The sequence below is a fragment of the Lissotriton helveticus genome, chromosome 6 (genome assembly GCF_964261635.1).
Source record: "Lissotriton helveticus chromosome 6, aLisHel1.1, whole genome shotgun sequence".
Lineage (NCBI taxonomy): Eukaryota > Metazoa > Chordata > Amphibia > Caudata > Salamandridae > Lissotriton > Lissotriton helveticus.
Window position 1 is genome coordinate 380,545,228 of NC_136067.1, and position 17,912 is coordinate 380,563,139.

A 17,912-nucleotide genomic window follows, 5' to 3' on the forward strand; every position below is an offset into this window, starting at 1 on the left:
TTGTTTTTTTCAAGATAAAGGAATTCCTTGCCATCTCAAATGTATCTTTTTACTACAAGCATTGGTGTCCAGGCGAAAACTTTAGTTAGAAGAGGTCAGTTTGAGATGAGTTTTTAACTGAGGTACAAACAGATGATACACTATCCAGATCTATGTCAAACAGGCGTGAAGAGTATTTGAAATTCCTTAAAAAAACTGATTTTTCTTCTTTCATTACAAAAATCTCTTCTTTGCACATAAAATTCCTTAATGAGTTAGAATCACTTCTCAATATGCGATGACCCCATTGAGCAACTCCCCCCAATCGTAGCACAAATGAACTCTTAACCCAAAGTCAAGTTTAAGGCCACAATGGCCACCTGGGTATTAATTCTACAGAGATTCCTTAAAATTGGTCCTTTAGTTTTGTCTAAGAAACCCCATTTCGCAACATCAATTACACGCACACAATAAGAGGCTGAAATTTTGGATACGAACAGAGAGAGAAGATGGGGAAAATGTCTCCACTCCACTGATTTATAAAACGCGCCCAACCCTCAGCCTGAGATTTAGCCTTACAGGTGCTAATGGGTATGTGTTCCAAATCATTAAAAGTGCTACAACGGATTTTCCCCCAAACTTTATAAGAATTAAAAATATCCAATTCATCCATTATATTGTAGTTATAACGATTATGCAGACTTTTGTCCCGGGAACATAAAACGTTGTTTTTGGAAATGTTGATTTTCAAAAAGCCAGAACCGACATACTGCTGTGAAGTAACAAGGTGGCTATTTAAACCTTTAACAGTTCGATAGAGAATTATAATGTCATCCACAAATAACAGGCACATTGAGTGACTCCAATACTCTGAGGATATCCCAAGCTATTACTCAGGACAACTGGTAGATCAGATCTATTGAGGGAAAATAACAGGGCCAGCAAACCGCCCTGCTTCAAGTAATTTTTTGTTGGAATCCCAGCTGAGACGCCCTGATTACCTCCTTGCAGGACCTGGCATCAGGTAGAAGAGTACAAGGCAATAATTATACGTAATAAGGTTCCAGTCATCCCTCGTTCATGCAACTTTTCCCACAGAGTTGGACGATTAACTTTATCAAACATCGTAGAAAAGTCAATAAAAACAGCATAAATTGGGGAACCTCTGCTAAACATGTATTTTTCAGCAATAGGCTGTGGGGCTGTAATATTTCCATGGTACCATGTTTTTCCTACAGCCTGTCTGTTCTAATGGTATTAGGGAACCTCCTTGACCCAGGACTGAAGATGGTCTAGTAGGCACTTTAGTAAAGACCTTACTCGCGGCATATAACAATGCAATTTGTCGTAAGCTATTTGGCAGATTATGGTCACCCTTTTTATATAGTAAGACAATAAAACTCCTGATCTAGGGTGGAAGCACTGTAGAATTGTCATAGCAGTGTTCAAAGACCAGATATAGATTAGCTGCTCAAAGATTAATTTCACTTTTTATAACAAAGATCGGGACTTCAACCGAACCCATCGCACAAGAAGTTCTTAATAAGCGGATTGAAGCCTCAATGTTGTCTCTAGAGAGAGGATCATAACTTACTGCCACAGTCTCATGGCCAAGGAGAAGGCCACCCAAAAGATCACCTTCTGAGTTGGCCGCATATAACATTGAAACAAAGTTACTCCATAGAGCTTCCCTAATTTGAGAAGGGTGTGATCTCACCCTTGTTCCACAGCAGCAGCAATAATATCCCAAAATGTTCTCGAATTCTTGGTGGATACAGCCTCTCCTAGGCCAATCCATTTACATTCAGAATCCCATTTCTTATTCCAACTTTTAAATGCCTGGTTCTTCTTTTCAACACCACTATTAATTTAGCTCTTTCAAATGAAAAGAAGATTAATTGAATTCTAATCAGCCTATTTATTTCTTGGATCAAGGTAAGAAAAGGTAATTGCAGAGGTCTTTGAAATAGCTTGGTATGGGCCCTACAATCCTTACATTCTACCTGTTTCAAAAACTGCCAAAAAAACGAATTGAATCAGTTTGCCATGTACCTGAATTACTGGTGGTCCTTTGCCCTTTCAAAAAGCCCCTTTAACTTACAAATTCTGACAGGAGGCCAGTGGGTTCTACCCAGGATCTTAATGAAATTGGTACTGAACCCATTACATTTTCACTACCCCACAAATGCCATATCGACCTCTGTAGAGAAAAGGAGAGCAGAGTGGTCACTAAGTAGCCTTTCTATGATTTTTAAATCAAATAGGAGAATAAAATTCTCAATAAGATACAATGAGGTAATTAATTATAGAACCACCCATCAATGAGTAAAAGAAGCAGGTGAATCATGATCAAATCTACCATTTGCACGCAGTCGTTTTTTCTAGTTAAATTCAGGAGTACCAGATCTCTGATCAGTTTTATTTTTTGAAAATTGAGAGGTGGAATTTGCAATACTTATTCTCTTTCTGAATCAGGGAATAAACCAATAGAGTAGTTAGAAACTTTATAATACAAATCGCCAACTAAGAAGACCTTGGAATCTTCCCCCTCGTCCAAGGCGTCATTTATGAAGGAAAACATTGCGGGAAGTACTTTATTATAATGGAAGTCCGGGGAATGTGAGCATTTACAATTATGACAGCTCTTTAAGGGAGAAGCAGTGCAAGTAAGGACAAAATATCTATCTAGACCAATGTTGGAGGGTCACCAGGTTTTCTGAATGCAGACCGCATCAGCTTTCAAGCAGTTTAAGAAATCCATTTTAACAGGGATATTCAATAAACCAGCTGCATTCCAGGAAAACACTTTTAAGCTATAATTAACTGTGTAAACACTGGCCCCGAAGCACAGGTGCAATTTAGGGTGTCGGACAACCAATTCAATGTTAGCAAATCATCCTCTGTTGGCGGGAGAGGCCTTATCTCTATAATGTCACGCTTAATAACATCTTTCTCTCCATCCACTACAGAGACCTGTAAGAGTTTTGTATTTATGCCTACGGTCTCATTTGCCGCCAGGGAATGGCACTCATCACAGGACAGAACAGATCATATTGTAGCTCATGTCTTTTATTTCCCCAAGATACATGTAAAACATCAACCCATCTACACTGGAAGACGTCACAGTTTTGTAAAATCAATTGGCTACTGCCAATGATTGAAATTACACTCTTGCTTTGCTTATCATGGATGAATGAGATACATTCACAAGAGAAATATCACTACTCGGAACCCTCACAAGATTCACATTGTCAGCAAAACAATATTTAACAAGCATTTGCAATGCAATAGGTCTCGCATTTGCAAGAGTTTGTGCTATTGGCATTGTAAATGAGAATGTCTTTTATTGATGTGTTTAAAAAACCTGCAAGCGCTGTATGAACACCCCTTGAGGTTAGTAAACACACAAATAAAAGGCATTATCATTTACAATGACAATAGCTCAAACTTTTGCAAATCCGAGCCTATTGCATTGCAAATGCTTGTACAAGTGTGCCTACTCGTTCCCCACTTTAAAAAAAAAAATTCCTGCCCCATGCCTTGCCTTCCAATGTGTTTTTTTTCGCTTGGAGTACTTTTATTTGTTACACTTTAAATTTTTGTATAGTTCTTGATGTGCGGCATGTCGCGCTGTTGAAAGAAAAAAAAATTGTTTTAAAGTTAATTTATGTGAGATTTATTAATGTGAGGCCTGGCACGCTGTTGGGAAATAAAAAAAGAACGATTTACAAGCTAATTTCTGAGGAATTTATGAATGTATAAAGTTCTGAAATTTTTTAGAGCAGTGTGGTAGTGAAGAGAGCTGCATTACGCACCGCTTACCTCTTGCCATTGAAGGAGCCAACGCAGTCTCTGCTCCTTGTCCCGGTATGTGAAAACAAGGCAAAGGGGGGTGTCTGTGAGGAGAAGGGAGGTGTCTGGGCCTGGGGGAGGTGGAAGGTGTCTGCGAAAATAATGGGGTGTCTGCAAAGCGAATGGGGTGTCTGCAAGAAGGAGGTGTCTGAGAAGAAAAGATATGTGTCCACAACTTGCTGTTTACAAATAAGCAAAACTCATTAAACAAATTAATCAAGTGAAATGACCCCCCACACCTACTCCACCCCCTGCTCCCCGGAACTGACAGAGTGGTGCCCGCAGCAGGTGTGAGGTCCCTGCCATCCACGGCCTGCTTCACACGTGCACATAGAACTGATTACATGTGAACACATGCACTGCACACTGGCAGGACCCAAGGTACAGAAGCCTGGCTTGCATTGGAGCAGCAGGTGCAGCGGCACCGGGGGCCTGAGGGGCCACTGAATCCAGATGATTGCTGCCTATTATAATTCAAACCATAGCCGGATCAATGTTGGCTCGAAACATGTGTACAAGAAACATAAATAGCAATTTATTGTCCTACAAAGGGCACGAAGCATCAAGCAGATGGTGCCCCCTCCTACGGCCCCACTACACAGAATGCAGAGTCAATCCTGCTTCAGCCGGGCAGTCTACACTCAACATCACCAACATCAAAGGCGCTGCTCGGGGTACATGTGGGGATCGCTCAAAGCCTATCAATGTATCTGCCCCAGCCTCCAGAGGGGCACCATCCACCCCGCCTTTCAATCCTGACTCCACCCCCCCTTACTGCCCTCCCCTATTCCTTAACACCCCCCGATTCCAGACACAGGGTGTGTTTATTCCTGTGCAGGGCGGTGTGACATATACCCCCTCCCGAGGACAAGGCATCAGAGCCGGGGGTGGAAGAAAAGGGTGGATGGGAAAGAGCCAGGGATAGGTTCAGGGCGCCTCGAAGTGCCAAGAAGTACTATGCATGGAACAGGGGGAGCAGCAGGGTATGGGAGTAGGTCTGGTAGCAGGGAACGGAAAAGGGAGCAGTGACGTAAGCAGGGTATACAGAAGGTTGCAGGGAGGGCAGCAGGGCACGTGAATACGGTCTGACCACATGGGAGGGGAGCAGGGTACGAAGCAGGGCGTGGCTTCTGGGCAGGAGTACGGTCGGGCAGCAGGGGATAAAGAAAGAAGAAAGGCAGAGGAGTAGGGCATAAAACAGGGTGCACGGTCTTCTTGCCTGTGCTCCCTCATGGTCCATGTCCTTTCTCTCCGCTGGACACTGCTGGGATTTCACCTTCGTGCTTTGGCAAAATGCTGACATCACCGGGCGCATCCATCTCCAGCAGCCTTCAGCGCCGAGAGTAAGGCGAAAGTGAAAGTGCGCTGAAGCGTTGTGCCCATGTGGAGGCATCAGACAGAAAACTGAGTGTAAATTAAACAAGACAAGCATAAGAGGCAATGCAACAAAAAATGAAATGGATCCAAAACAAATAATGAACAATCCCGCGAGTGGTGTGCGCGCGCCACAGGAGACTTGCTTGCCCGAAACCACGTGACGGCCTATTGGTGTCTATTACGCCCACCAAGCGCGTAACAGACACCATTAGGCCGAGGGCGGAGCAACGCGCCCGCCTTTGGCCAATTTTGTGCAGTCTTTTATAAAAAGACGCACGCAAAGGCCAATGGGGTAGCACAAAAGGAATCGCACACGCACGGGCGTGTGCGATTCCTAGGTCAGTGCTAAAACCCCATTTTTTATTACAAAATGCCTCGCGCTGCGAAGCACTGCTTCGCAATGCAACGCATGTTGCGAGACCTAAAAACGAGTGATTCAGAATTATAGCAGAATCAAACATTGCCACAAAGACAAGCAAAGAGGTTACTACAATCAGAGGGGAAGATTGTACAACACTTACCCCAGCCTTTCTGTAATTTAATTTGTCTTTTGAGTCACAACAGAAGGGTATAGCAAAAGTGTTAAGCTCGTTTGGCAACATAATTATCATCTCCTACTACTAAAGAGAAGTCTTGCTTTGAAGGATCAACTTCATTGGGCTTTAGTCCATTTGTGCTGCCATTAGTTGTTTTATTCATCTTCTCCTCCTCGGAGTACACTTCTACTTTTTTAAGAACATTTAGTTTCTTGGTTGCTTCTTAGGGATTCTCTAATGTTTTTTGTTTTTCCGCAGATAACAGTTTTTAGTTTTTTTCTTCTCTTTGGACAGAGGAAGGGCAGATACTAAATCGTGCTCACTTTAACGTAATCTGAGTTTAAAAATAGGAAAAGAGAATCATGGAGGCAGGGTAAGTTCCATCAGACCTGTAACTGCTGGGTCTGGACAGCAGGGATGAAAGACATTTTTAGGGAATACCTGGAAATCCCCCATCACCCCACCGCCCCCCGCCGCCATTCCCCCCCAGTCTTCTGATTTTTAATAGCCCTCAGAGGCTTCTTGCACTGAGGTTTGCAGACTTGGGACCCAACGTCTTTAGACAAACATTTCGCCTGGGGGGGGGGGGGGGGGGGGGGGACTGAGAACTAGCATCCACCACTAGACACAGAGGTTTGCCAACTTGTAACACACAATCGTTGGACATGGGCTTTGCCAACGGAGAATGCCAGGTGGCATCCATAACCAAACATGGGTATTTGCCTTCTCCCCATCCCTTCTTTTTACCATCTGCGAGACCCAGTGAAGGGAAACTTCCTCTCCTTTCACCGCCATCATAACATTCAGGATCGTTAAGAGAGTATCTTGAATACAATCAGTATTACTAACCGATTTTACGAGTAAAGCAAGAATACATGACAGAAATCTTTCTAAACACTGAAGGGATTCACAGTATTGAACATAATGTCTTGGAAGGTTACAGGGAGGGCTCCCAAGTAGTTTTAAATCAGGCGTGGCGGAGATCTCAGGAATGAAGGAATTGGTAATCTTAGTGATGCATAGGACTGCAACCGATGAATTAATGATTTTGCACTTAAAACTATACGACTATCTCAATAAGAAGTGTGAAAGATAATGCAGTATAGGTATGCCACAGTTTTTTTTATGTAGGACACAGTTTAATTAAATAGGATGCAGGTTCTGGAGTTCTGCTCATTTTTCTCCGGCTCATTGCCCCTTCCAATCAGTGACCCGCAGCAAGTCTTCTCTCTCCTACAGATCTCCCTGTATGAAGTAATATTTGGACCATGTTGTATTTTTGTCTGCTGTGTGATTACATTTTTCATTAATATAGAAAAGGACTGGACTGGCTATTATGTTGTATATCTGCTGTTTGATTGTTGAGTTTGAGCTCTTGTCCTCCCATACCCACACATTACCTCCCTGAGAAGCCAGCCTGACTGCTCACCCTTGCAACCCTGAGTCAAGTGTGGAAATGGATGTACTAGGCCAAGTTTGCAGAGCTCTAGTAGGACAAATCACATGACACCCATGGCAAATGATGTCATCCACCACAGTAAAAACAACAAAATGATGGATGGTTGTTTCCGGTCCAGGGAGGACCAGGCCTGGCAGGTGGGGCTGGACTGCTTCCATTGGGAGCAGGGTCAAGACTGATTTGCATATGGATGAGTCCCAACCGGAATGGCATGGTGAGCAAAAAACACTATGGACTTAAGCACAGATCTCTATACTGGGGGTGAATGTTTGACATTTTTCAGCATTCCGACCATAAACTTGTTCTTTTTGCTCTCACCACATTAAAGGCAAAGTAGAACCTGTCTGCCCTCGCCCTCTGCTAAATGGGGACTCAGAATGGTGATCTAACTTCTATATAGGATCTTCATCACGTTCTTCCTAGCTGAATAAACTTCCAACAGATACAAAAAGGTCCCCTACTATTAAGATCATAGTCTTCTTTCTCTCCAGGTGGCAGTACATGGACAGTACTGTAGAGGACTATGTAAATGTTTTTATACGCTCAGGAGTCCGCATAGCAAATTCCTGACTACTACCATAAAGCAATGCTGCTTACCTCTATCACATTGTGACACGACTTGCAGTAGAACGTGCCCTCATCAGTAAGTCCCCAGTTAACTTCAGAGCACAGGCCGCAGGCCTCTGTGTAATTTCTCTAGTGGAGAAAAAATGTACAGTATTAGAACATAAACCTAACTATCCTAGTAAGTTGTACAAGTCGATATTTCAGATAACTAGTTAGGAATTGTGAAGCTATTGTCTATCATTGCAAATTCTGAACAATCTAGTATGTTTAGAAGGCAAGCTGCAGACCTTAAAAAGACAGTCTAAACAGACTTTAGGATCACCGTACATAAATAAGTGGCACACTATTAACTGTAAATACTGTATCAAAAATCACCTAAAACAAATGTTGTTTGCAATGGAGCTCCTTTAACACACTCTTTTTGCAATTTAAATCATGCAACTTTGAAAACCACTCCAAGATTTTGCAAATAAAAATATCTTGATAAATTGGAATAGAGTGTCTTTTAACCCCTTCGATGCTGATGACGGAACCGTTCCGTCATCAGTCACGGCTGAGCTGTGCTGATGACGGAACGGTTCCGTCACGACCGCGCCCTGTTCTGGAATGTCCAGCACAGGGGCGGAATCGGCGCCGCGGTCAAGGTGTTAAACACCTAGTGTACTAGTGGTGTATTGAGTAGTAAAGGGACAGATACAAAACACGTTGTGCCCAGTCAGTTATCTTGTTGCTGCTTCTTTATGTTCTAGATTGAACATTGCATTTTTATGTCCGTCACTGAACACTTGGGGATATGACATTTTGCTGCTCTATACGTTACAGCAAAAATAACACAGCAACTCAAGAAATGAAGTTGTGAAAGATGCTTTTTATAGAGGTTCTCAGACAGTAATTTAAAATATTTCTGCTAGTGGGACTCACTAAATTGTCCTTTTGTAATCTAGGAAAAATGACTTAAAGACATAATGACAGAAAAATTGAGGAATATAAGTCTATTCATTCAAGCATAAATGGAACGTTACCACAAATTAGTATAATGAGACTGCATTAAGTATGATATTATCTCGGAGCATTTAAACATTTAAATTCATATTGTTCAACAATGCAATAGATTTATATTTTCACTGGCATAACAGAATATATATAGAACCAGTGAAAATAAATATGGGCACATAAAGTGAACATGCCTAAATGTTGCACTACAGGTCAAATAGAATTGTATTGCCACAGAACATGGTAGATCAGTGGTTCCCAAGCTTTTTAGAACCACAACCCAATTTTTTTTAGAACAACAAACTATTGCAACGCATCTACCTTTCCGTCTACTATGAGGCGGGCGGTTTGTGAATGTAACTAAGGTATCATATGGTAGCTCAATGTCATTTAAAGGTAGCACATTTTCCATTTAAATGGTCACTAAATTTGCACAGAGATAGTTTGTTGATAAAACTATATAGCACACAATGATATGTGAAAATCGGGTTTCAGTGAATACTTATCATTTGTGCATCATAAAGTAAGTGTCTTTATTTCTATCGATCCAATTAAAATCTCTGTTTCTAGCACACTTCAGAATGCCCCAAAAACGTACTTTAAGTTTACTTTCCTAAATGCTGGGTTCATACAGTTGATATACAGGTATTTATAATTTGATGCATATTGGAAAAAACAACATCCTACATTGTCACATAATTCACTTTAAAAACTCATCTTACCTTGCAGTCAAAGAAAAGTAAAGTAAACACCAAATTCTATGTTAAAACAATAAAGCATCCGCACAGTTGACCTCTTTCTCTGAATCACCAACAAATGTGACAAGTTAAACACAGAATTGAAAGGCATCTTTATTTATTGCTCGGACTTTCCCGACCCACCAAAACTCAGCTTGTGACCCATCAGTTGTTTGCAACTCACAGTTTAGGAAACACAGGGCTAGATTGTTCTACTACTGGAAAATTCGTTCTGGTTCAGGGGAAATACGATTTTTGCAAAAGTGCAGGCGAAATTGAAGGAATGCAGGGAAAAGGTGGTTACATTTCTATGGTAATTCTTCACTTGCCTGCTGGGGTAGCGGCTACAGGCCCAGGCTGGAGGAGTGGCGATTACATCAAATTTGGGGATCTGTCGGCCGTCTTTGTTGCATTTATAAAGGTATATAAACCAGAAAATAGTAGACTTTTTTCCCCTCCTAGCTACTTTTGGGAGGGTGAGATCAATGACTGATTAAGAGAGGTGGAACGGTAATAAAATCTTTTTAAACTGCTGACCTTTTGCAACATTGTTGTTTATCTGCCACTGAGAGGATTCCATGTCGACATCCGATTGCTGATAAGAGCACTGTTGACCCGGGAGGTTGACTTCTCCGGGTGTTTTTCCAATGGTGTTCAGTGATAGATGGAGGGAAAGGCACCTGGTCGCTTTTGTTCAGGTCCCCTCGCATTCGGTCTCTTTATTTGCCCATCATTAACCGAGTGGGTCTCTGCCAGTTCTCTCTGGTCTTCTTGGCCACTGAAAGAGATGCGTGTCAGCTAGTATGTTGAACCCGGTCTTTGCTGAAAGATACGAAACCTGCAAGGAATGTCTGGATTCAAGATGGCCCGGGAAGTAGCAGAGCAGGAGAGTCAGGCGTTGCAAGAGGTGCAGAAACGGGCAGACCTAGATGTGCCCGACCTTATTTGCCGTCAGTATCTGTGTACGGCCCACAGTAGCATCAGAGTACCGCGGTAGTGTTTCCACCGTGGGTCTGAATTATTTATAATCTGTCACTGCTAACACCTCTAACAGTCCTTATATAGTCCACCATTCGCTCCCAAAAAAGAAGTGAACATGTTTTTGCTTAAGTAGTCAGTATGCACGATATCATGTCAAATGTGATGTGCAGTTACTCTTGGGAATGAGTTCATTTTTGGGATGGGGTAAAAGGGGAAGAGGGGGCAAAGTTACGTTCCTTTTGAGGTCGATTATGAGCCAGAGCCAAGGTCATACTGGAACCTCGACGAGCAGAGCTCTTATGTGCCTGCGGCTTCCCTCTCTCTGTGATGTAAAGGCCAGAGCTGCTGACTGTGGAGCTGGAGAGGCAGGTTCGAGTCAACATTGGCTCATCGTCGTGTGATTCTGGGCAAGTCACTTAATCTCCCTATCCCTATAAACAATGCATGTGTTTGTGTTGTAATTGTGTAGTGTGACTGGTGCGCATGTGAAGCGCTTTAGTACCCTCAGGTCAAGTTGGAGCTAGAATTAAGAAAAACTACAGAAGAATATACTAGGAGGTTAAAACTAAAAACAAAGTCTTAACATAAGGAAAGACAAATAGATACCCACTTACTTGCGGATTTGTACAGAGTGAAACCAGAAAATCTGGATAAAATTGTGGCTTTCATGCTGAAATTGTGTGATCTTAGGCAAATCTTTGATTTCTCTAAAACCCTTTTGCTTCACTATCGCATTTTCATCCCCCTTTCTTTTCTCCTCCAGTGGCAGGCTGGTTAAAACCTTTTAGGTTATCTTGACCACGTTAGAGTGACAGTGGGGGTTTAGCCAGAAACCGTATTTGCGGCAGTTCAACAGCCCGCCAAATTGGCCCGCAGAACCTGGTTTTGTGATGGTAATTCCTTTAGCCGATACCCATTGGCTGAGATCCACATGCCTGGAAGGAAAGTAACGCCTGGTTTGTCTCTTAGAAATCCATTTTTGTTGTTGTTTCAACATACAAATATTAATGTGCACTACTCATTTTTGAGCATCAGTTTTGTTCATCTAACTTCAAGTTTTGCTTAGGTTGTCTTTTGTGTTGGTAATCTTTAGAGCAATTGTTTGAAGTGTCATTTTTTGGACAAATTGCTTTTCTGCGTGTGATTATGAACAGATGCTAATAGCCACGTATGAAAGAAAGCGTGAGTGCCAAGTGTAATATTGAATGTCATTGCCACGTGCATAATGGGTGGAGGTAAAAAATCTATCCCACTTCTTACGGTTTCAATGATACTGATGGCATTGACTGACACCTGTCGTGAGAATCAGCTCTTAAATATGACCCTTCTTCCTCACTCACAGCATCCAAGATTAATCATGTACATTTGCGGTAACAACCATCATGATTGCCACCCAGCATCAATAAGTGCAATCAGACATTTATACTGAACAAGCCCCTTCCCAGACTGTTCTAACTATTCTTCCGATGGACTATCCCTAAATCACAGGCTCAGGAAAATCTAGAGCTCAGCTTCCACTCTGATCAGTAACACAAAAAATGTAATGTGCACTTACGGGGTGCACAGAAAGTGCATAATAGCAATTGGTACAGTGCACGCCATTCTAAAGGCGAGCATCACAATCCATTGTCCTTTGCACTAGATAGTGTGTCATATGCCAAGATGTTTTATCCATGTGTAGTAATTTGCCTTGAAGTATTGCACAATTGTATAGTGCCTTTATAATGACTTTCTCTTCTGCTGCTCCCAAGTGGATTCCACAGGTCAATAACTGTGACTGTTTGAATAATTTCCAATTTCTTTGGGTATCTCCCTGTCCCTCCAATCTGGACCCCCCCCCCCCCAGAGCATACACTAAGGTAGGTTCTGGAATGCCATTTCCTATGGGATGCTACCAGGCCATCTTTGATGGGCTTCTCAGAACCTATACTAAAGCAAATGGAGAATTGCATCTCCAAAGACAACAGCCTTCACCTGTGCACTGCTTCCTCTGTTCCACATCTCAGGTTGCCTATGTCAAAGGGGGATACTCTGCTAAAACAGTTTCCATTGATTTAAGGCTGAAAATGAATGATTGAGTAAAATAAAGTGCTGCAAAAATGCCGCTAAATTGCCATATTTGTGCTGCTAAATTTCCATATTTTTGCTGCTAAATTTGCTAATCCATGCCGCTATATCCTGGGGGGTCTGTCTAGTGCAGAAACACATTTTTTATTTCAGTTTAAAGATGTGTTATTGAACATTTTACAATTGATGAATTACTATTTCATCAAATGCCTATTTCTGGCTTATATTCTTTTATTCTGTAAATGAGTAATGAATATGTCATGAAGTTTTGATAAGCAAATTCAATCAAAAACACATCAGTGATTATTTAGTGATTGCTTAATCAGAAACTATTCCAGGAATGTACTAAATCTTATGACTTTTTAGCTCCATAATTCTATTATTTTATCTATTTTAATCACTTGCTTTTAGGCTTCATTTTAATTTTAGGGTCTTGAACACATACATGCAGTTTCCATTTTGTGCAGGCAGAGACTCCATTTGGTCATAGGTGTGTCTACAAAATGACAGTCCATGGGGGGCATTTATATTTCTGAGAAACTATAAATATGTCACATCCTTTGACATGTGCATCTCCTCCAGTCAATGGCATGAACAAAAATCCCCAGTGCAACATCAGTTTGGGACTGGTGCCCTTTTCAAGGTCAAGTACATCTAATTATGTGTATGATTATGTCAAGACACTCCTACGGTAATTTTGCAAATGTCATCTTAAGTAAAACACAGCATAAAAGGGCTGCCACTTGAGCACTTGTCAGAAGAGAGAAACTTCACCCTGATTTCAGATCCAGGTGAGCACAGCACCAGATTCCATGTTGACTGAAGAGGCCTCCAGGAAGACACTCAGAGGCTCTGTGAAGCACTCCATTCTGCATTCACAAACCGGTGCCACAATTGTGTTCTTGCACAGATGCAGTTACCTAGCTCTTGGCCTTGTGATCGAAATAACTAACAACCTATTCCAGACAACAAATCTAGCTATCTCCCTCTGAAACTCAGGCTTAATATTTATTAATCTGCTAGAACCAGCATAGTGCTTAGAGATAGCATAGTGAGGGGGTTAACGGCTATAAATTGTGATGTTATGATTTTCAATGTTTTCAGGGTTATTGAAAAGCATAGCTGCTTTCTACTTTGTGATGTTATTAACATTCTGTGCATTGAATCCTGACATTTTAAAGTAACTATTGTAAAATAAATATGTTTAAAGGTATATTCCATTTTTAGTGCTCTTGAGTGTGTAAATCATTAATGAACTATCATTTGGATTACAGCTGCTCCCTGTTAGAGACCCAAAAGTAATGACACCACTCCAATATGTTTCAGGTGGCGGTCTGTGGGGCTACAATAACCTGCCTTTCACATTCAGAGTTGGTGCACTGAACTAAGTTCACTCGTGTCACTTGTGGGTGCGAAAAAAAACTTTGTAGGGTGGAGCCAAAGTCTCAGTTTACACAAAACTCTGACATGAAAAAAGCAGCACACATTATAGAGTCGGCTAAAGCAACTCTATAATTGTGGTAAGACTTGCTTTCCAATGAAACTGAATTGTTTTGCATTGGTCAACACCATAGTACGTTTTTTTGACAAATCTTCATGAAATGGGGAACACTGAACACCTGGCTAAATTGTACCATGTTTTGTGCTAAGTCGGTGGAGAGAGAATGAAATGGAAGTCAAAAAGAAGTATTTGCGATATCAACTCCGCCAAACACTACTGAAAGGACTTACATTAAACTTGACATGAAACTAGAGCTTTACTCAGAACAGACCTTATTTGTTTTTGGAGTAAATAAGTTCAGTAGTCTAAAAGGGTTAAATTATAATGAAAATCTGACAGTTAATTCGCTGATACTCAGTGGAAGAGGATCTGGAGATAATAAATTGAAAAATGGACTAATCCAATTAGACAAAGGTTTATATTTTGCTCTGCATCCACTGGGGGTTCCTTATGAACTGAATTTCTGTTGCAGCATCCATTATAAAATGCCACAAATTGAAGCTTGCAGCCGGTAAAAAGTGTCAGTTGAATGTAGGTGTTAGGGAAAGCATTAACTGAAAACAGGGTGGATATGGGAGTCCCAGAATCACTTCCGGATTCACCTAATTTACAGACCTCTCAACTTAACATTTTGGGCTAGATTTCCAGCAGCAGATTCCCAAATATTTGTTAAAATAAATAAGGTTCACTTTTTTCCTGCACATTTGGAGTTGACACATTGCTTTGCGACATGCCAGGCTAGTCGCCTGGAAACTGCTGCCCATGGACAAAGTGCATGCATAACTGATGCATTGGCACCAAGGACTGGCGTAGGGCTGGCCACAGGCCGGGCCATGCTGTGGAAATCGAAAATAATTTCTGTTAGCATAAGCTGAAGCCATCTGGTCTGTGCCATCCATTTCGTTAGCTATGTAATTCTTCTGTCGTCACTGCTGCTTGCCCTTCTTTTCAGCTTGAGTCATCAACTTTAGATAACTCCTTTTGTACTGAGACAAAGTAATGTATGTGCTGAGAAAAGGCCTGTAGCTGCTGAAATGCACCTGGTTAAAGATGTAACTGTCAGATATTGTGTGTTGCTGTGAACAGTTCTGTTCCCCCCCCCTACTTTGCTGAATAAGTGATTACTCATCTGCCCAGGTCTTACTGTGACTATTGCTGTGTAGGCCTATACCTTCTCTTTGTATCTACATGCTTACTGTTAGACCTGGCATCTTTGGGGTGGTTTCCCCTGACTTTTTGCCTCTACCGCCTGTATTTTTGACGCTGTGCTGGATTTCGTTTTTGCTGGTTTAGATGCTTTGGGCACTTTGCCACTGCTGATCAGTGTCAAAGTGCAGTGTATGTGAAAGGTAGAGCATGTACTAGTGTAGGTGACATGCTATGGTAGTGAATTACAGCCATTTTTGTTTTTCATTATTGTAAGGCAATCTTGCCCCTAGGCTATAATGGGGAATGCGGTGTATAATGTTTACCTGCATATCTTCCCATAGGAGCAAGATAGAAAATTAAAGTCTGGTATCCCTGAACTCAGTATTTAATAACACATCTTTTAGGAAGGATGGTTTTTAAATCCTATGTTTGAAAACAGCACTTTTAGAAAGTGGCTGTTTTCTTGTCTGACCCTTCTGTGTGCCTTGGGGTCTGTTTGTGAATTGACTGTCTGGTTTGTGAGTGACAGGGGCTGGGGTGGCTCCCAGAGGCTGAGTGAGTCATCCCTAGGTTGAATAGCTCCATCTGCATCTTGAGTGGTGGGAGGGGATAGCACCTTGGCCTGAATAGGGCTGTGCCTGCCTTCCACAATGCAGGCTCCGCCTCCTGCTGGGCGGCTGACGACCCTGGCCCTCTCTCTCAAAGGAAAGAAGAAGTCAAGTAAACAAAGTGCTCCAGGACTGACCAGAACTGGTTCTGACTAGGCCAAGGCCTCTCTGCCCTCAGAGAACAAAGGGAATATTGGTATAAAAAGGGCTACCGAGACTTCAGAAAATTAGATCATCCTGGAATCAAGAAGGAACCTCTGCCAAAGAGAATGCTGGAAGACTGAAGAGGAAGGACTGTCCTGCTGTGTGTTTGTGGGCTGACCTGCAGTTGCTTTGCTGCCAAGGAGAGGGGAAGGACTTTTGCTGTTGCTGTGCCCCCTTGCTTGAAGAGATCTCCAAGGACCTGAGGAGAGCTGGCCTCCTGTTAAGAAGTCCCAGGAACAAAAGGACTTCACCCCCAGCTTCCCCCTGAACTCTGCTATATGCGTTATGCCCTTCCTAGAGTGCTTGGTCCAATTGTGGGGCCTCTGGAAGTTGTGCCTGCTGTTTGGGAAGCTGGACAAGAAGAAGATCTGCAATTTTCACGCATCACTCGCTTGCGGAGCGCATCCCCGACAGTGCGAGAACAGTCCCGCCGCCGCAAGATTGTCGCAGTGCCCGTTGCCGCTGTAAGAACCGACACATCGTTCGCTTGCGGAACGTATCACCCCGGTGCTGGAAGATTCCTGACGCTGCGAGTATCGTCGCAGAATCTGTCGTCGCTGGGTGAGATCGCCGCACCGCCTGCTTGCAGACCGTACACGTCGCTACGAAAATCGTCGCAGAGCCATTGCATCGAGGGGCCACGAGAGGAGAAGATCGGCGCTGCGCATCGCTGCCGCACCTGAGATCGTCACTGTCCCGAAGATCGTCCCATCATGCCTGTGCGAGAAGCTTCCTACCGAACTTGCGCACCGGAATCCATACACGGTATCGCATCCCTCCCCAGACAGACCGGATTCGTTGCAACACGCCTGCTGCGTCCAGCGGGGCTGTCGCATCGCCTCCCCAGGGTCTCAGGAGTGACGCACCGCTTGTTTTTCAACGCTGCAGCTTACATTTGGAATTTTTTGCGCATGTACAGGTACTTTGGGCTAAACGTGACGCAACTGTGGATTATTTTGACGCAAACCCTAGAACTCTTTTAAAATCATATTCTTGAACTGTATATGTTGGATTTTTGTCGTTTTGGTCTTGTGTAATTTAGATAAAGATACTTTATTTTTCTAAACTGGTGTGGAGTCCATTTGTGGTGTTTTCACTGTGTTACTGTGAGTGTTGGTACAAATACTTTACACATTGCCTTTGATAAGGCCTCGTGCCAAGCTACCAGGGATGTGAGCAGGGGTTATCTAAAGAGTGTATCCCCCTTACCCTGACTAGAAGCAAGGGTCCCTATTTGGACATTGGTACCTAGCTCTGCCAACTAGAGACCCCCAGATCTAACATTGGTGGTCAGCGGTGAGGATTTGAACTTGTATTTGTACTTGACCCACAGTAATTGGTGTACATCACTAGTTTAGTGCAGACCACTACGCAACCACATACCGCGTTTTGATTTTCTGGTTCTATTTTTAAGTAAATCTTCAAAGCATCATGTCTACCCATGGGAAGGCAACAAGTGAGCCAGCAGAATTGGAGTTTTGCATTGAGGATTTGTGTTCATACAAAGTTGAGCAGCTCAAACAATTCTGCAAAGATCATAGTTGCCCTGTGAAAAGCAGCTCCAGAAAGGATGAACTGCAGAGAGTTTTAAAGGCCTGGTGGGAGGCCCAAGATGGAAATTATGCAAGTGGAAGGGATGGGTTTCAACCCCAAGATTTGCCTGTGAGCAACCCAGGCTCAAAGCCTGGCAGCAACCATTCCAGTCGGGGTTTCACTCCAGAAGTGTTAGAGGAGAATCAGAGAGTGAGAAACTATGACTTGGAAGTCATGAGGTTAAAGATGAAGCAATTGGAAGTGGAGAAAGACAGAGAAAGGGCGGTGGAGGAGAGCAAGAATGCCTGTGCCCTGGAAGAAAAGAAATTGCTTTTGGCTCATGAGTTGAGCATGAGAGAACTGGATATC

The 17,912-nt window shown here is 42.7% G+C and overlaps 1 protein-coding gene across 1 annotated transcript in view; it reads right to left on the bottom strand.

The window, feature by feature from the left end:
* TAF1B (TATA-box binding protein associated factor, RNA polymerase I subunit B) overlaps nucleotides 1–17,912 on the bottom strand; it is a 913,471-nt gene that overhangs the window by 852,509 nt on the left and 43,050 nt on the right. Inside the window, exon 2 of the mRNA XM_078647821.1 lies at nucleotides 7,801–7,899. Coding sequence (XP_078503947.1) covers nucleotides 7,801–7,899 — 99 coding nt within the window. The remainder of the gene's footprint in view (nucleotides 1–7,800; nucleotides 7,900–17,912) is intronic.